We start from the raw sequence: 19,632 nt of genomic DNA on the forward strand, positions 1-19,632 counted from the left end.
ATAAATCAAAGAAGTGATCGTACTTCTCAAAATAAAGACCCCATTGCAAACACGAATTACAAAATAAGTTTACGAATTTTTTACAAGCCATGTTTACAAATGACTATTCTAAAACTTTACGATTCCTTGATCTGAAGGCAGCGTGTGTCTGGGAAAATAATACTTCCCATTCTTTATCTGTTTAAATCATAAATAAAATTAATCAATACCATCTTAAAGCAATATCAAACGTTGCTAAAAATGGATCCATGTCATACAAAAATTTTAATTTGCACAAAAGAAATCTTAAAGTAGTGTAGATTTTAACAATAAACGCTTTGAATAAGCTCACTCAGGTAGAACATGTAACTTGGGTCGAACACGTTATCGGGAGTTGATCAAATGCATTCCACAGAATAACAGGAAAGGTATATCTGAAGACTAAGTTTAAAAACCAAGGTTCCTCCCAACAGAAAGAGAGGTTAAACACTAACGTACTGACTGCTTTGGAAATATTGAATATTAAGACATCCCAATCAATAGAAGAGACACTGAATGTTGAAAAATATCAGGTAGGTCCATACTACATTTCAAATTCACAAGGAAAATTAAATAGAAACTTGTACAAGGCAGTTTCTGTTTCATCGTATACAATGGATAACGCGTGGGTTATTTGTTTTGTGTAAATACATCTTATAAATACCGAAAAAAAAGACCTACATCTCTTCTGACTCCGAAGCGGTGAAAATCTAATCCCCCATACGTTGAAAACGACTCCCCAATCCTTCTTAGCGACTCCCCGCGTTACCCGTTGTATACGGTGTGTTTGCTGAATGTAAGCGTTCCATGTCATTAGAAGTGGAGTCTATTCTCTTTGGTAAATTGAGCGGTCCACGAATTCCTGTAAAATATCTCTTTATGTAAATTGCATGGGCCTAAACACGGCTTTGTTGACTTGTGAAAAGAACGGAAAATATCACACTTTTCTGTTTGACAATTATGAAAAATATCTAGAAAAAATACTTAAAAATATCAAACAGTAATCAAACCTAGATTAAATTTTATTATGATTAAATTAAAACCGTTATTTTCAAAATGATGGGATATAAAAATATACGAGGGGTTATCAAAAAGTTCGTAGACTAGCACCATACCATTAAAACCGCTTTAGTTACATCAGTGAGTTTAGCATCATCTCTCCTATCTAAAGAATAATACATGAATCATAGATTTTAATTTTCAAAAAATCAGTCATGTTTTTGTAAGCGGTGATATGTCCAGTCGGTGCAACCTCCAACACGATGTTTTTCCGACCTATGTGTGACTGAGAAAAACTCCATGATATGATCATTTGACATCCAGAAATCCCATTGATTCAGGTGTGTGTTGGGACACAATTGTTCAATAAGATAAAAAAAATTACTTCATTCTTAAAGTTGATGCACATGAACAAAATTTACCCGATTTCATCGAAATATTTACAAATCGGGGGCATATAAAAATTAAATGGAAATGTGAAAAGGAGGAGGAATGTATAAAAATTTATTGATGTATGCATATCCCATGTTTTATACTGATTTAGATAGATAATCGAGCGAAGTTTGAGCGTGGTGAGGCGGATGACTAGAAAGAGTTGCAAGCCTTCTCTCTTTATATGTATCAGTGGAAAACGGCACTTTTAAAAACATCTTGTAGAGACGAAAGAGATGCATTTTTGATAACATATAGTGCATATTAGAATAGAAAAAGAGGAAAGAGATGACTTGAATCCTGATTTAAAAAGAAAAAAAAATGGAAAAGGGGGGGGGGGTCCATACCCCAAGTGCCTATGGTCAACTCGGGGCAAATATTTTGGTATGTCGCCCTCGAAGCCATGTGATATATGTATAATAAACTCTGATATAAAGTAAACTATATAAGACAAGCCAAAAATTGTATGTAACACAAATAAAGAGGCTATAACCATTTTATGATATCTAAAGTATCGCTTACTAAATAGACAGTACAAATACTAAACAAAAACCCTAACAAATATTTGTCAAAACTCAACAAAAAAAAAGCGACGTCGGCCGTCCGCACGGGGCAGCGTCCGATTAGAAAATTAGTTTTTATATGGTTGAAACAATATTTGTTAAAACAACTCAAAATTATTGAAATATATTTAGTAAATTATATTTATTTATATACGATTTTTCAATGGTGTGTACAAATTCGAAGGCACTTCAAGAATTTAAAAACACATGTAATTTTCTGAAAATGGAGATTTCTATTTATGGCGTTGTTATAAATCTAGCGCAGCATCGGCTGTGTAGTTTATGTATTCAACCTGTTTTTCAGATGACGCTCGTAAATTTTTGTGCATTGTTTTAAATTTTAAAAATTAAACAAATTATAATATATACTTAATCATTATTGCTAACAATTGGATATGTGCGATGCGCCTTAAAAAGAACTGAGTCCATGAAAATGTGCTAAGTTAAAATCCAAATATTTGACGATATAATTAAATTAGCTTAACGTCAGACTGGTCCGTGCTCACAATCTGTGATCTTTAAAGATCTTTAAAGACCCCGATTTTTACAAAAAAAAAGTTTCCTAAATAAATATTTACCCATTCTGACTTTGTTTTTCATAACAAATATTTTCATATACAATAGATGCATAAAGAACCATTTATTTTTACAAACGTCATTGTCCACGAACTTTTTGGACAACTCTCGTGAGTGATGACGAAGAAGCAGACATTGTCAAACAATGACGTAGTCGTACGTCATGAAACTAAACGGTGATAGCGGCGGGTGATCATATAATGTCGTTTTTATTTTATTTTAATATAGCAAATACTGAACGTATCAAGCTAAAGAGTCATAGCTGCCTTACTGACGACACGGCCGACTGAAGTTACCTGTTTCTGTTTATAGATGATTGTACCTTTTCATATATGTATCAAGATCACACTGCATGTATGTAATCCATTGTGAACCAGTTATATTTTCATAGTTGCAATTTTGTTACATCACAATAATCTTACTTGTTCAATTCTCTCATTCTAAAAGAGATTTTTTTTTTAAATATATTGAAAATAAAACAAGATAGCAGGTATGAGTTGGGGTCATTAAAAAAGTTCAGGACTGTTTTTTCCTGAGATACTTTCAAACTGTAAATTAATGTATTATATAATAATCTCTTACATTATTTATGCATGTATAATAAAATATTAAAAGAAAAACATAAGAAAAATTCACAGAGAAAAAAAATAAAACCATACGTAAGACACACGCACACTCTGATATTCGAACCCACGATCATTATATCTACGAGGGCTGTTCAAAAAATAATGTCCTCGGTGCTCAGAAAGAAGCAAACGACGCTTTTCAATGATTTAGTCTTCATGATTTTACTTATTAATCTCTTTTAATTCAAACAAATGTCTCTACATTTTTGTATCCAATTTCGGATTGTTTTTAGAACTCATTTTTGGGTTTAACCCTTAGAATACTGGAAAATGGCAGACCCAATGTTTGACTTGTTTTTTTCCTTTCTGAAAGGTGTTTTTTTTCTAGTTTGGAAATAGAAACAAGTCAAAAGGTCAAAGATCTGGCAAATATTGTTAATGTCAAAAAATATTAACTCTCTGTTTATCCCGAAAACCCCTTTACTCTTTAGGGCATGCGGGTATGGACGCTGTCGTGAATTCAATGTAGTGGATTCCTGATTCCTGATTCTGGGTCCTTCCTCTTATAAACCTTTCGATTTTTTGCAAAAAATTGCTTTCTAGACTCTTCAAGATATCAAACCGTCTCCCTGAATACGAATTTGAACAAATATACCACTAATATTTAACAAAATTGCATATAAATCTGTCTTTGTGCTCTTGCATACCTTTGCTCTTGTCAGACCTTTACCGTTTTTATCAAGTACATCTTACGGTAAATTTAGTTTTGATGGTTTTAAGCAAAAGATTCATGTTCCAATATCTATTTGAATGTAAAACAAACGTGGATAACTACAATTACTGATATTTTAAAATAATTGTTTAGACTATCGTACACGCTGTCGTTTTCACTCATTTTTCAAAATATACGGTGACCTTTGAGTACTAAGCTTTTTTTACTGTCAAACGTTTCATAAAAACAGTATAAACTACTCCCAATATTATGTCTATAAAATTTGCTATGTGTCTTAAAGTCAATCATACATCATCAAATATTATTTGTTGAAATTTGGCAAACAGTACATAAATTGTTATAATTTTTGTTGGCAAGGACAGTACCCATCTTTGATGCCTATTATATATTTTTTTCACTGAAATCCACCTTCTCATTTGTCTATAATACAGGTATCGGTTGCTGTAAATGTCACATATTCCAGTGAATATTTCTTAGGGATTTTTAACAAGTTTCACAACAGCTTTAATGTAGCTTTTATTTTCACTCTAGTTTACTGATTCTTTACCATTCATTTGTAATGCAGTGTCTCGAATAGCCCTTGTTTCCCAGCTTCTCGCGATGAAACTATGTGATGAAAAGTGGTCACATAAACTGTTATAAATTCAGTAATTGAAAATCCGAAACTACATTAATACAGTGTGTAAATAATAGCAAAAAAATTTGTATGAAAAAGTAAGAAACTAAATACTGAAATCTGAGTACAGAGAAGTTGAAGTCATCAGGTTTATCATAAAGTTTGTTTATAAATTTCAATTAAAGTTTGATAACATAGATATGTTGAGAATTGTGCTGTGCTCAAAAGTTAAAAAGCAATGAACATACATGTATTGCTAGACTTATCCTTTTGTTTTCACCACAAAGGACGTGATAAAAAGAAAAAAGTACTTGACGATATGTTACGGTTCCAGACAGCTGATAAGGCTTGTAATTAAATCTTGTCTTAAACTCCACATATGTAAATCAAACTTATAATCCTGGATAAATTGATACCGGATTTCGGGTATTCTCTTCAACCTGATTAAAGCAAATACAATTAATCATTGAGTCAAAAATTGACTTCCGTGTTTCATACTAATTGTTTACCCAATATGTACACATTGAAGTGTCGACGGATTTTCCCGTTATTTGCTCATCTTGACGAGAATCACACTGCGGGTCAGCAGGGGATGTTCATTCCTTCATGGCAAGTAAATTTGGGAGTTTCATTTTTATGACCAAAAAAAGCTGTCAATGAGATCAAGCAACATTGACTTTAATCTATCGAAGGAACATTCATTTTATTTATTTTTATTTTCCTAAAGAACAATCTCGGTATAATTGATCAAGGCCTATATGTATATAACATATTAATATGGAAGACCAGTCTGATTCAAGATTTTTGTCTGCTTTCTGACTAGATAAAATATTTAAAGTACATTAGCGTACCTAAATAGATCTTATATATTTAGATGTAAGATATTTAGAAGATCATATTTTCTTTCCATATCACAACTTTGAATAGAACTGCTGATCTGAGTTCGAAATCTAGCATTGACTATATTTTTGCGGAATGGCGGTGAAAAGACAAATATTGTCCACCATAGAATATTGATCGGGGGTCATTTTTCGACATCGAAAAACGACTCTCGGTCATTATTCGACGTCGAAAAATGACCCTTTTGTCCGTAGAAAAAGTGACATCACCATAAAATTTTCATAACCAACGAGAAGTAAAATGACCCCCGTAGAATAATGACTCCCTTGTGGATTAAAGTTAAAAAAAATTAGGGGACAAAAAGGGACCTTTTGGCCCAAATACTCACCTGAACTTAATAGGGCATAGATTGGTGATATCTTGATCTCATTAAATTTCACAATTATTGTTATTTTAAGGTCAATGCATTGATTCTGAATCTAATGGAGTAAAATATTTATCGAGCCCAAAGCAGGCACGTAGAAAAGGGGGGCAATGAAAAAAGTTGAGGTCTAACCTCCACCCCCACCCCTACCCCATCCCCCCTCCCACGAAATAGGATTTTAGACTATGTGCAACTTTCCCTATTTTCTTTCATTTTTTGTCAACATTTCAGGTACGTGAAAAAATATTTCTCTGCAGATATTAACCCTGTATATTGTTTCTCTAGCCCTATTAATAAAAAAACATATAATAGTATTAAAACATCAACTTAAAACTGAGTTAAGTGTCTGACAAACAGATTCCAAGCACAAGTGAATGGTGCCAATTAAAAGCCTAACAAATGATGAGATTTCAACAGAAAAATTTTTAATTGCAGGAAAAAATGCACATGATAACAAACAATGGTACAAATGGTACCATAACATATACAATCTGCATGTACAATGACAAATTGGCAAATTATACAAACTGTCAGGTTCAAACATGCTAGCAGCAATGAATGACGAATGACCGTTCAAACCATGTACAAATGGAGGATGGTACAAAGAATGTGAAATTACTTTAAGGTCAAATAAAAATGTAGTTATTCAAACAAGTACAAATGATATTTTAGAAAATCTTTTATGTTCAATTTTTGGGAAAAATTCACGATAAACATTATGATTACAAAGTTCATACCTACCACATACCTTATTGCAGAAGTGTGTCTTGAACCTACTCTAGAATAATATTTCTTTAAGGTCCTAGCTACTGGGTTCTAATTTATGGAATTCATCACTTATTTTAAAATGTTCAAGAAGAGAGCATTACATACTCGTATAGTAGAAAATACTAGTAGGTATTTATACAATATACAGTTAGTTTCTTTTGACTAATCGATATCTCACACTTACACAATGTAATTTGGGCATTGAAAATAGAAATACATAATTTTTTTCTTTACCATACCTTTGATCAGGTCTGGGGGGCCTCCGTTTTTGGAGGATCGCTAAATTCAATATGGCAGCCACATTTTTTACCATATATGGAAACCACAATGCAATGTCGGATAGTTTATCTTCTGTTTTAAGAGGATATCACAGGTAATATTCAAACGCCTCGTGCCTACCTTTAATCAAAAAGTGCAAGCACGAGAGTACAATTAAATAAAAGTTCAAACATTAAACTATCGATTGTATGTGGCGATTTGAGATTCTATGTCTAGAATTTTTACAAAACGCTTTCAAAGTTGGCACTTCTTGCGATTCATTTCTACTTAATATTTCTTGTTATTGTCCCCCGCTTTCGCGAAAGCGAGGGGACATTAAATCTCATTCGTCTGTCCGTCTGTCCGTCAGTCTGTCAATCTGTCAGTCTGTCCGTCTGTCCGTCCGTCACAAAAACTTTAACCTTGCCCATAACTTTTGATTTAGTGGTGCTATGACTTTCATATTTCACAGATGTATTTCTTGTGATAAGACCTTTCTTTGGGTATCACCAAATTTGACCTTTTGACCTTGACCTTGGAGTTTGACCCACTTTTACACAAAAAAATTCATAATTTTACTTTGGCCATAACTTTTAAATCGTAGACACTAGGACTTTTATATTTCACATATGTATTCTTTGTGACAAGACCTTTCATTGGATACCAACAACTTTGAACTTTTGACCTTGACCTTGGAGATTTCCGAACTTATGAAAAAAACTTTAACAATGACCATAACATTTGAACAGTATGGGCTAGGGCTTTCATACTTCATATATGTAATCCTTGTGAGAAGGTCTTTCATTGGATACCAAGAACTTTTACCCTTTTACCTTGACCTTGGAAATTGACCTTCTTTTAAAAAACTATGACCTTTGCCACAACTCTTGAACAGTAGATACTTGGATTTTATTATTTCACATATTTATTCTTTGTGACAAGACCTTTCATTTGATATCAACAACTTTGACCTTTTGAAGTTGACCTTGGAGAATTTTTGTACTTATGAAAAAAACTTTAACCTTTACCTTAACATTTGAATGACAAGGGCTAGGGCTTTCATACTTCACATATGTAATCCTTGTGAGAAGAATGTTCATCATTTACCAAACACTTTAACCCTTTGGCCTTGACCTTGGAGTGCAGTGATGATTTCTAAATAAATGGTAGGGTGTTCATGATACACACAATATATCATTACAAATGACATCTCGCCCACAGAGACACCCAAAGCGGGGGACCACAATTCATTGAATTTGCTTGTTTTGTTTAATTTTTATGTTTTTTCCCTATACCCTTTTCCCTCTAAGACAAATAAACAGGCACTTAAATGGTTAAACAATACATACCGGTACATGATATTATTTTCATTTAATTCAAAAGTAGAGAAAAGGGAAACACAAAAGAAAACGTACTGTAAAGAAAAGATACACTCTGCCTGATAATTTCAGCAAATAAAACAATTTGAAGATAAAACTAGAGGTACTGTGAGCAATGAGCTCACTAAATAATACCCTCCGCCTCCCATATGTGTATAAATGACAGAGTCCATGTTTTTCTATGGGAAACTCAAAATATTTGTCGGATCAAAAAGTAAAATAGGAGGTGCACAATGGCAATATGTAATAAAGATTCTGTGAAAGTTTCATCAAATTTCATTCATTGGTATAAGAGGAGTTGCGGATAAGAGATGGGTACCCCAAAGCGTAACAGACGGACGGACGGACGGACGGACGGACAGACGGAATTAACGATTACTATATACCCTCCCGCTTTTCAAGCGGGGGTATAATAAGTATTATTTAGAGAAATCAAGAATAAGCACCGCCACCCACTTTAAAGCTGTGCAGCATCCAAATTCCTATATAAGGCCTCTATGGGGAGTATGCATCCGCAGCATATATATTTCCACGGACAACGTAAGTTTCAGTCAGATTAGTTTTGTCAACGTGATAGACGTGATTGAATTTTATTCAGTCTTAACTGATAAAAATGACGGTTTAACCGTGCTGTAGATGGAGATTGATCCTAATTTATTTCAGGGTTCTTTTAAAAATCTCAGTTTAATTAGATACAGATACAGAAAGTTCTTCGATGGGCTTTGATGTCACAGATTTTTATTGTGTTATTGAAATGCGACATTAAAAACAAAGTAAGAGATGTATGCACTGCTGTCTTCAGAGATAAAGATTTTTGAAAGATGATTAAAAAGGGGGTTAATAAGGTACTTGAATCAGTTTGCACGAGAAGAGAGGAAAATGGAGGGGTGCGGATTTCACCTAATGTATCCTGCATCCATGAACCCATGGGCTTTACTTTTATTTGAAAGGGACACAATAAAAGCAGGGAAAGCAAACATGTTTGCAGGAACTTATCCAACATATGATTTTTTCCGTAACTTTCAATTTTCGTTATCGTTTGGATCGAAATATAATGTGTGGATTCTGTTAGGAATAATATTAAAAAAAAATGATTGAGCAATTTTGACATAATACATAACTTGGAAAATATTTCTCCAAAATTTATAAAAAAAAAAAAAAGGGGGGGGGGGGGAATCAGCATTTGATTCATATTTGTACGTGCTTTTGATAAATTGAATCAGATTCATTTTTTGACCGTGCTGTATTTTATATGGCTAATACAACAGTATACAAGGCTAATACAAAACGGAATGTAGCTCTGCTCTCTGAGTCCCGTTGCAAACTTATACCTAGATTTAACCACCATCAAGGCTCCATCATCGTATGAAATTTAACATTTTATTTGTTTTGGTTGAAAAATCAGCGTAGACTGCCCTTTGTATTGAAAAGCCCAGTAGGTGGCGACACCTCTATCCTCTGTTTTTAGGGGATAAAAACTATCCTCCAAAAACAGAGGCCGTCTAGACCTGTTGATGTAGCAAAATAGATTTAAAGATAAATAGGGACAATTTTATTCGTGATGGGAGTTTCCATAATACTTATATATCATGCAATAATTTTTGAAGATTTTAATTGCAGACAAGGCTGTAGAAGCTGTTCATGTACCTCAGTTATGATCTGACCCTGTCATAATATTTTGCCAAGTCACTGAATTAAAAAAGCATCTTTTTTTAATATTCGATTTGTATTTTTGAAAGAGAAAGTTTTTTTTTAATCGGAGGAGTATTTGGGGGTTACATATGACTTATAAGTTTGTAATTGTGTAAAATAAAAATGCATAACTTGAAAACGTTGACTTATTTTTGATGCACCAGTTTATTCCTTCCATTGTGAATAATATCATTTTTTACACTTACCTCAAAGATTGTTACAAACCAGCATGTATTTTGTATAAAAGTCAGGGAAATTGCAGTATTATATGTAAGTAATAATGCAGAAATCTTAAATACCTATGTTATCTTAAACCCTATTTCTAGTTTTTTTCTGCAAGAAAGGCATTATGTAATTCCATTAAAAGACAATTCTAGTTTATGTGTTAATTGTTTTAAGAAATGAATTTCAATTTTTGAAGATTCATGAGGTTATGAACTACGACGCTTCACGCCGGTGTAAAGACGAATAATGACCCCCATCGAATAATGGGGGGGGGTCATTTTTCAACGACAAAAAATGACCCCCACCCGTAGAAAAAATCATTTTTTGTAGAAAAAGGGTCCTAGGGGGTCATTATTTTATATGTTAGTCCTATAAAATATTGACCCCCATTGAAAAATGACCCCCTTTAAAGTGATACAAAATATACACGCTTTGATATCTTTTTTACAGCGAAACTAATTTTTACATTTTCTGTAACCAGAAAAAAATACAAAAAGTCGTATGAAATAATTAAGAAATTCACGTAGTCTTTCAATGCTAAAATTGTGTTGAAAAGAGATTCTTTAATTCTTTAATTGTCAAGTAAATAAAATTTCTTTTTAATATTCCTCCTTATAATGTTTGCTTAAAGAATGATATTCCACTTGTTTTTAGAATCAAACCATGCAAAAATTAGAATTGAATACTCTTTAATATAAAGAATTAAATTTTTCGGCATTTTTACTTTGAGTTTGTTTAAGTTTAATTCAATCATGCCAACATAATCTTAATCTTAATTCAATTCATATATTTTTTGGTTTATAATGCTTAATGGCAATATATTTCTGGAATAAGAGAAAATATGTAGGCACCTTTTATTTACTAGATCTAGACCTGAACTTGACAAACCAAAGACTATCTAGTGTAATGAAATTAGAATGACTTGTACATACAACTTTCGTAATAATTTGAATGGTATGTAACCATTTTGAAGGAATGAATAAATGAATAAGAAATCTTTAGTTGCAAGCTATATGGTGTAATATCTTGTTGAAATGTGTCTAAGTCAAAGATGTACGTGTTGTAGATCGTATGATCGTGTGTACATTTTTGTGATATCTATAATGAAATGATGTGCATTCCTTTTAACAATTATTTGTTACCTATTCATATTCTTGGTGTTTGATTAGAATTTTTCTATTAAATATGATCTTTTTGAAGTAAAAGTACAATTTCTGATAAATAATTAATCTGAAAGTAACCCAAAACAGTCATTTAATTATTTTATACCGTGTAAGTGCAAAAAGGTCAAGAATATGAGTATCGGTAAATAGCCTATCTTTCATTAGTTAGAGGGGAAAGGTATATATTTTAATCCTTTTTGTAATCATTTGGTTATGTCCTTTCCTTCATCATATTGAAGATTGAAAACTTTGTGACAAAGACTTCAAAAAAAAATTTACAAATATAGGGTGAATAATTGACTAAAAATAATAGAGTTCATTTGACTATTTTTTTTTTAATGGTGGACTTATCTTTTATGTTAATTAAAAAAAAAGAAATTTATTATTTGATAAAATATTGTTTAATATTATTCTGTTTAAAAAGTTTATAAACGACGATGTTTGAAGAAGTATTGTTGTGATTTTTCATATTCCCTTGACAAGTACCCCTAAAAATATTTGAAGATGTGAAGTCGCAGTATGTAAATACCATACCAAGTTTCACAGCCTGTTCTAGATGAAGGATATGGAAATAACGAACAGTATTCAATCTCAACGTCCATTAAACAAATATACAAAATAAGAGCAGAGCAAACACGAACCTCCGAAACATCAGAGGTGGGATCAGGTGCCATGGAGGAGTGAGCATCCCCTGCCGACCGGTCACACCCGCCGTGTGCTCGTTGTCATAATCAGGAAATAACGGAAAAAATCCGTGGTCAATTCAGTGTATAAATAATGGACTAACAATTGGTATGAAAAACGTCAGTCAGCATTTCATTCAATGATAAATTGTATTTGCTGACAAGGTCATTGTATCGACCATAGAATTTACGAAATGATGACTTTAAACGAGACTGTTGATATTCTTGTTTCATCAACTTGCTTGTCAATAATTTACCTCGTTTAAGAAATTGGTCATACGTAGAGCATGCTCTTGCGTATCGAATCAACTGAGATATAAATACTCCGTATGCAGGTGATGAAGGTATATTGCTGCATAAGTAAGGGAAGTTGACGATAGAAAAGTTAAAGTCATCACGTTTATCATATAGCTTGGTTGTTAGATTACCATTTGTGTCTTTTTCAAGTAAAATATCCAAGTATGAAGCAGAAGTGTCGGACTCTGTGGTATCTTTTATCTCAAGCTCACCAGGATATATCGTATCGATGTAGGAATGGAAATTATCATTATTAATTGACAATACGTCGTCGATGTATCTAAATGTCGAGTTGATGTCCACAGCAAGTGTTTTTTTCTTTTCACGCAAAAGATTTTGCATAAATTCTGCTTCATATGAATATAAAAATAAGTCTGCTAATAACGGAGCGCAATTTGTACCCATGGGAATTCCAATAGATTGTTGGAATACCTGGTCTCCAAAAACCACATAGATATTGTCAATCAGAAACTCAAGCATCTTCTTGATGTCAACTTCAGAGTACTTATGTGTGCAATCAGAATCTGTTTTAACAAAATAATTTTTCAAATGACCAATGACGAGGTAAGTAAACTTACGAGTTCCTTTTTTTGTTGAAGAAGCAGCTGTCAATGATATCAAAAAGCCTGGATTTTAATTTGTCGTGCGGAATTGTTGTGTATAAAGTTGAAAAGTCGTAAGTTTTTATGCTGTTGATTTTTGTAAAGTCTTGTGATTTCAAATTTTCCAAAAGTTCTTTAGAATTTTTAAGTGTCCACATCTGATTTACACCACTTCTTGAATATATAGTTGTACAGTACTCTTGAAGTTTTTCCTTCACTACTGTCAATATTTTAGTGAGAAGTAACGAAAGAGGCTTGGTTGAACATTTACTGGAACCTGCAATGTATCTTTGTTTGTAAGGATTCTTATGAAGTTTCGGAATCCAATATACATAAGGTAGTTCAAATTCATTTTGGCTCTGTGGAATATTAAAAGTATTCAAAACTGACAGGTGATTTTGAAGAATTTCTTCCTTAGAAAGAGTAGTATATGTATAAGTAGGATTACCACTTGTAGAATTAAATCCAAGTTCTTCTAAAATGCAATTTATATAATGAGCCTTACAAACGAAGACAATGTTGTTACCTGCTTTGTCGGCAGGAACCAGTACGTACTGATCGTGTAATCTATCTAATTCTTTTTTCACTTCTGGTTTATTGAACACAGAAGGATAGATGGTTTTCATTTTGCCCCTCAGTCTTTTAATACGTGACTTTAACATGGATCTGATACATTTAATCCATTCTGACAAAATGTCAATGTCTTCTTTTTCATATCTAGCCCATCGTCTGGCGTAATTTTCAACAGAATCCATAATATTTATGAAATTCCGACGCCAGTTGAAGGATCCGGGTTCCCTATATTTAGGACCTTTTAAAATAAGTGATCTAAGGTCCTCATTACGAACTATATTTACGTCACATGTAATAACGTGTCCAGCAGGACTATAGTTATAGGGCGAAGAAAAACATGAACACGAAAGGGGATTATTTTTCAGATAGTCTATATCCAGGCCATGTAAAGTGTAAAGATAAAAAAAAAACAAGGAAACATATCATGATATCTTAACTGATTGATAAGCAAGTACTAATTAATCATTTTGAAAAGTTTGAAAATCTTTTGACAAAGTCTTTTCCGATATAGGTTCTACCTTAATTCTTGTTTTACTCCAACCTTTTACTCAGTTCTGAGAAATTTTTTTTTTTGAGAATTCAATATGAAAATCAGAACAAACATTTTCATTGTTGTAGCTTCTTCTTTATAATGTATATAAATATGAAAAGTTAATTGAAGACCATTTCTTTTTATGTCCCCGTAAACGAAGATTCGGGGTATATAGTTTTATCGTGTTTGTCTGTATGTCCGTCTGTCTATCTGGCGGTTTGTTTGTCCGCAAAAACCTTAACCTTTACCATAACTTTTCATTTATTTGAGCTATGACTTTCACATTTAATATGTATATTCCTTGTGACAAGGCCTTACTTTGGGTACCACCAAATTTGACCTTTTGACCTTTACCTTTAAGTTTGTCCCATTTTACACAAAAATGCCAAATTTTTACTTTGGCCATAACTTTTAAACTGTAGATACTAGTACTATCATACTTCAAATATTTAGTTTTTTGGCATAACCTTTAATTGGATACTAAAAACCTTGACCTTTTGACCTAGACCTTGGAGTTTTCCCTACTTATGATTTTTCTTTTTACCTTGGCGACTTTTGAACGGTAAGGGCAAAGGTATTCATACTTGACATATGTAATCCTTGTTACATAAAACATTTTCTAAAGAAATCATCAACTTTGACCTTTGAGTTTGACCTACCTTTCAAAAACTAATCCTTAGCCATTACTTTTGAACAAGTGGTGCTAGGGCTTTCCTATTTTGCAGTTGTATTTCTTGTGAGAAGACCCTACTTTGGGTAACAATATATTTAAGAAAAATTTGATATTTGCTTTGTTGCAATACAGGGGCATAGCTGTTTCACAAACATATCTTTTTATATAATATGAGGATTTGCGGATAAGAAATGGAAACCCAACGCGTAACAGACGGACGAACGGACATCCCGATCACTACATACCCTCCCGTTTTTCAAGCGGAGGATATAATAATATATAATACTGCTGATTTTTTCTGTCAGTTCGATGATTTCCACCATCAAGAACAATGTTTACCTAACCCTTAAAGGTACTTGGACACAGATTTGAAGTTATTTTCTCTATAATATTACGACTTATATATTTTAATAGCATTTCACACAAAAATTAATTAAAAATCTTATTTCGTTTAAAAGATATTGAAATTTCAAATTTTTAGGCGGGTTTGATTGACATATCCTTGCACTTTCACAAATTTAATTTTATTCTTAATCATTAGGAAAAGAGGCAATCTCGTTTTGTATAACTGAAAAATATTAATACTATAATCCAGAAAATTCAGAGTAGACACGTTCGAAAGCAAAACAAACACACAATATATTGTCAGTCTGTGCAGTTGTGGTAAGCAGACTGTGACGATTGAACTTACCCGGTGAATTCTCAATATAAACAATAACAGAACTCGAGCCCTGTTTACAAAAACTGTGTACATAACACGAGTGTGCTCGATTTGCAAAACTGTGTACGCATCTCTTAGATCGGAATGACGATACTTGTGAAGGTCTTTTGCCTTCTAACATTTCTACTCTGAATAAAATTATTTTTCTTGACAAAAGTTTAAATATTTCTCATTAAAACACATAAAAATTGCCACTATATAATTCGAGATATTATACAGAAAAAAATGAGAAAATATTAACTTCAAATCTGTGTCCAAGTACCTTTATGGCTTGATAAATCTTTTACTCCTTTAGAATCAGAATCATTGCATTTACCTTAAAATATAGCTATAATTGTATAATGTTATGAGATTAACATATCATCAGTTTATTCCCAATAAGCCCAGGTGAGCATTTTGGCCAATATGTTTCATTATCAAATTTTTTATTGCCCCCTAAAAATTTTAGCTTTAATCTACAGGGGGGTCATTTTTCTACGGGGGTCATTTTTCTTCAAGTGGGTTCTGCAAATTTTTAGGGAAGTGACACTTTTTCTACGGGCAAAAGGGTCAATTTTCTACGTCGAAAAATGACCGGGGTCATTTTTCGCTGTCGAAAAATGACCCCCGGTCATTATTCGTTTGGGGTCATTATTCGTCTTTACACCGGCATATTTCATGAAGCGCGTTAGCGCTTCATGATAAATATGCCGGCGTGAAGCGTTGTAGTTCATATACCTCATGAATCTTCAAAAAATTAAATTCATTTCTTATATTTACATTATTTTTCTGATGACTTGCAATAAATTTACACCGTTCAACTGTCATTTTTAAAACAAAACAGTGTGCACTATATTTTTTGACTTTTTGAAGTCAAGAGCGGTATCATGAAGTAACAATGGAGATATTCATGCTTATTCGTGATAGAAATCTAATGTAGTTCATGAGAAAATATACTGCATTTTATTTTGTAAAGAATCATTGGGGGAAATTATTGGAAATGTAAATATTAAACTTTGTTTTGTAATCATTTTTCAGAAAAGCAATAAAAGATTGTTATGGCCTCCTCGTCTTACGCCTCTACAGAGGAGACGACAAATGCCTGTAGAGCCTGTCGACTTCTCTTGGGTCCATGTACAGATGAGTTACGTGATGTTTTACTTCACCATGTACCACCGCCAACATTTCAACACGTCATTATAAACAAAAAGAGTAATCTTCCCCGTCTGACAGCTCAACAGATGAATCTTATTTTACCCAGAGGTAGTAGTTATACAGGAAACTGTGGTGATATGGACATTTCCTTATTGTACATACTACTGAGGAATATTTGTGGTATACCACCTCACAGCAAGGGCTGGGGATTTGATCCAGACCCTACAGATCGATCTCTCTCTGCCAACATTGAGAGAATCCGTATTGCAAGAAATCAATCTGTACATTCTTCTAGTCCCGTCCTCTCCAACGCTGAATTCAACACAATATGGTCCACTGTCAGATCAGCAGTTGTGGACCTTGATTCTTTCCTTAACAACGGGAACAAGTTTGAAAGAGATGTCGACTTTTTGAGACATGAGACAATGGACCCCGTCCATGACCGCCATTACATAGAAGAACTGAGGAAACAGGCTGAAAAAGATGCAGAAACTAGAGAAATTGTTGAAGGCCTGAAACGTAAATTTACATGTCCTCCACACAACGTCTCACATGAAACATTAGAGAACAAACATAATACAATATTTAAACATTTAAAACTAGGCAACAAAATAGGATCAAATATATGTACAATAGATACATGTAATATTATAATTATTATATCATTGCATAAATAATGCCTTGATCAGTATTTACTTAGTCTAATAAGAACATACATGTATATGTATATCAAGGTATTTATGAGATCAGGGAAAATATTAATTTTTCTGCTTTTTCATATATCTAGGGGTGAAAATTTCTAACTTTTCATTTGAAAGTAGTCATTTCGAGGTCCATCGGATGAGACGTTAAATGGTGCCCCGTGTCAAGGATTACAACCCCCTTGGCACGCAAAAGATCGTTTCCCTGATTTTCGAAAAAGAGAGGGCTCATTGGGGGCCGTTGTAACGTTGAATTTTGACCCGTGTTGAAAATTGACCCGGGGGTCATTTTTCAACGTTGAATAGTGAGACCAAAGGTGTTGAATTTAGACCCTAGTCCGTTGAAATCTGAGCCGGGTCGTGGAATTTTGATCATGAAACCGGTTCAAAGTTCAACAGCATAAAAACACATATTTATGACTTGGTTTTCACAACTGTGATTTAATTCCTAGGAACGAGGGAGAGGTTGGGGGGCTAAGGATGCTTACCCCCTTTTTTAGCAAAGATAAACACATATAGTCATTGAACAATGTAAAATTGGCTTAGTTTCTCCCCCCCCCCCTGCTTTCAACAGGCACGTTACAGTGTAGTCAAAAAAAGAAGAGTAAGTGGTAGTGTTAAAAAAAAATTGGATCCTACCCCCCCCCCCACCCTCTCCCATAGGATTTTCGGGTTTGGACTACTAGTTTGGATTATGGACAATTTTTTTCTTGTCATTTTTTTCAGATTTGAATTACTCTTTCTTTTTCAGTTAGACCCCCAGCACTTTCAATTTGCTTCCGACACCAATGTAATCAATGCACACTTTTTAATGTAATTCAGTTATATTCTAGGTATAAAATATTAACAAAAATATCTTATAATTTAAAGTTACATGTAGCTTAAAATCACAATATTTCGCGTAATATTTATTTAAAAAGTACATTTATCTATGTATATCCTGGATATTAGAAAACATAGTTACACAATATACAATTTAGTTCATTTATTTGTTTATTTAATTTTTTTTTTGCTGACAACACTTCATTTATTCTGATTTTAAAATTCCTAATATTAGTTTTTGGAAAATGGTGAGAATTTAACGCATGAAGCACGTACGTTTAAAGCTTATTTAGTTAAGCACATCATTGATAACTTATAATGTCCAACATGAAAAACGGATTTTTTCAAAATAAAAGGTTTAGTGATCTTTTTCGCATAGTTATTCAAGCAGTTCAAGAACGTTTTTCAACATTGGCTATTTTCCCTTTCCATTTTTTGTTTGCTTGTGTGTTTATTGCGATTCGTTTTTTTTTTTTTGTTTATGTTTTTGGTCACAATATTTCAGAGGGTTTTGACAATACCCCCGCCTCCGAGAAAAACTTAAGAATTCCCCCACCCCCCTCTCTCTCTGTTTCTATTCCCCCACCCCCCTCTCTCTCTGTTTCTATTCCCCCACCCCCCTCTCTCTCTGTTTCTATCCCCCCACCCCCCTCTCTCTCTGTTTCTATTCCCCCACCCCCCTCTCTCTCTGTTTCTATTCCCCCACCCCCCTCTCTCTCTCTGTTTCTTTGAAGAGGAATTCGCTTTTTAGTTGTTTAGATCAAAAGAAGTTGCAGGGACGGCGTTTTTTTTATTGTTGATATTAAACATGATGGGAAGAGCAGCTTCTAGTCCATCCCAGACTCTAACTTAGTTCTCGTCCTCAAGTTAATGCTCCGAAAAGGCTGTATCATTTCCGGAATTTTTGGTAATTTTCAACTTTTCATTTCCAACATTTTTAAGTTGTCATTTCCGACATTTTTTTGTTTTCATTCCCGACATTTTCAAATATAAACGTAGTACAAATAGTAACAAATTTGATAACTTTACTTATGAAAATTTTTAAGGAATAAATAATAAATAAATAAATCATTGAAATCTAATTTTGTAAATCTATCAGTGACTTGGAGATAAGAGTGGTGCTGTTACTGACATTTAATTTCGTGCACATTATATATGGTAAAAAAGTTTTATGCTCATTAAACTCTTTTACCTTGACTTAGTGCTACATGTATGCATATATGTAATATGTTGACGGTGCGACCGTTAGAGCGAGCGCAAACTCTTCCCTTGTTTTGATTTAGATCGGGCTCGTCAAACTTTGTGAAACCGCACGTGCGATTTGGAGCGTCTAGACTCTGACGTCAGATGACGTCGTATGTGAGTTTCAATTCCAAGAAAAAAGCCTTAACAGCGCTGAAAGATAATGAAGAACGTTTCGTTTTCTATTTATCTTCAATATATATCCATTAAATCAAGGCGGGTAAACTTTTTGTTGAACATTTGCCGGGATTCTCGCGAGAACGTAGCTAAAACAAGTGATGAATTGTGGGTCGAAATTACGGCATCAAAAAATTCTATCGAATGAATGTGCAATAGTCCGAATTTTTTTTCTCCGCACAGGCGTTGCTTTAAGAGCTCGCAATGACGAGCGCTATAAAAT

The 19,632-nt window shown here is 33.4% G+C and overlaps 1 protein-coding gene across 1 annotated transcript; it reads left to right on the forward strand.

Annotated features, from left to right (window-relative positions):
- Positions 1-436: 436 nt before the first annotated feature.
- Positions 437-17,923, forward strand: LOC134238481 (uncharacterized). Its single transcript, XM_062720609.1, has 3 exons — positions 437-551; positions 16,351-17,094; positions 17,895-17,923. Exons 2-3 carry the CDS (start codon positions 16,371-16,373, stop codon positions 17,921-17,923), a joined length of 753 nt encoding a protein of 250 aa, XP_062576593.1. The 5' UTR covers positions 437-551; positions 16,351-16,370.
- The last annotated feature ends 1,709 nt before the right edge of the window (positions 17,924-19,632 follow it).

This window comes from Saccostrea cucullata, unplaced genomic scaffold (assembly GCF_032062105.1).
Source record: "Saccostrea cucullata isolate Sc308-1 unplaced genomic scaffold, CSIRO_AGI_Scuc_v1 ctg279, whole genome shotgun sequence".
NCBI classification, from domain to species: Eukaryota; Metazoa; Mollusca; class Bivalvia; order Ostreida; family Ostreidae; genus Saccostrea; species Saccostrea cuccullata.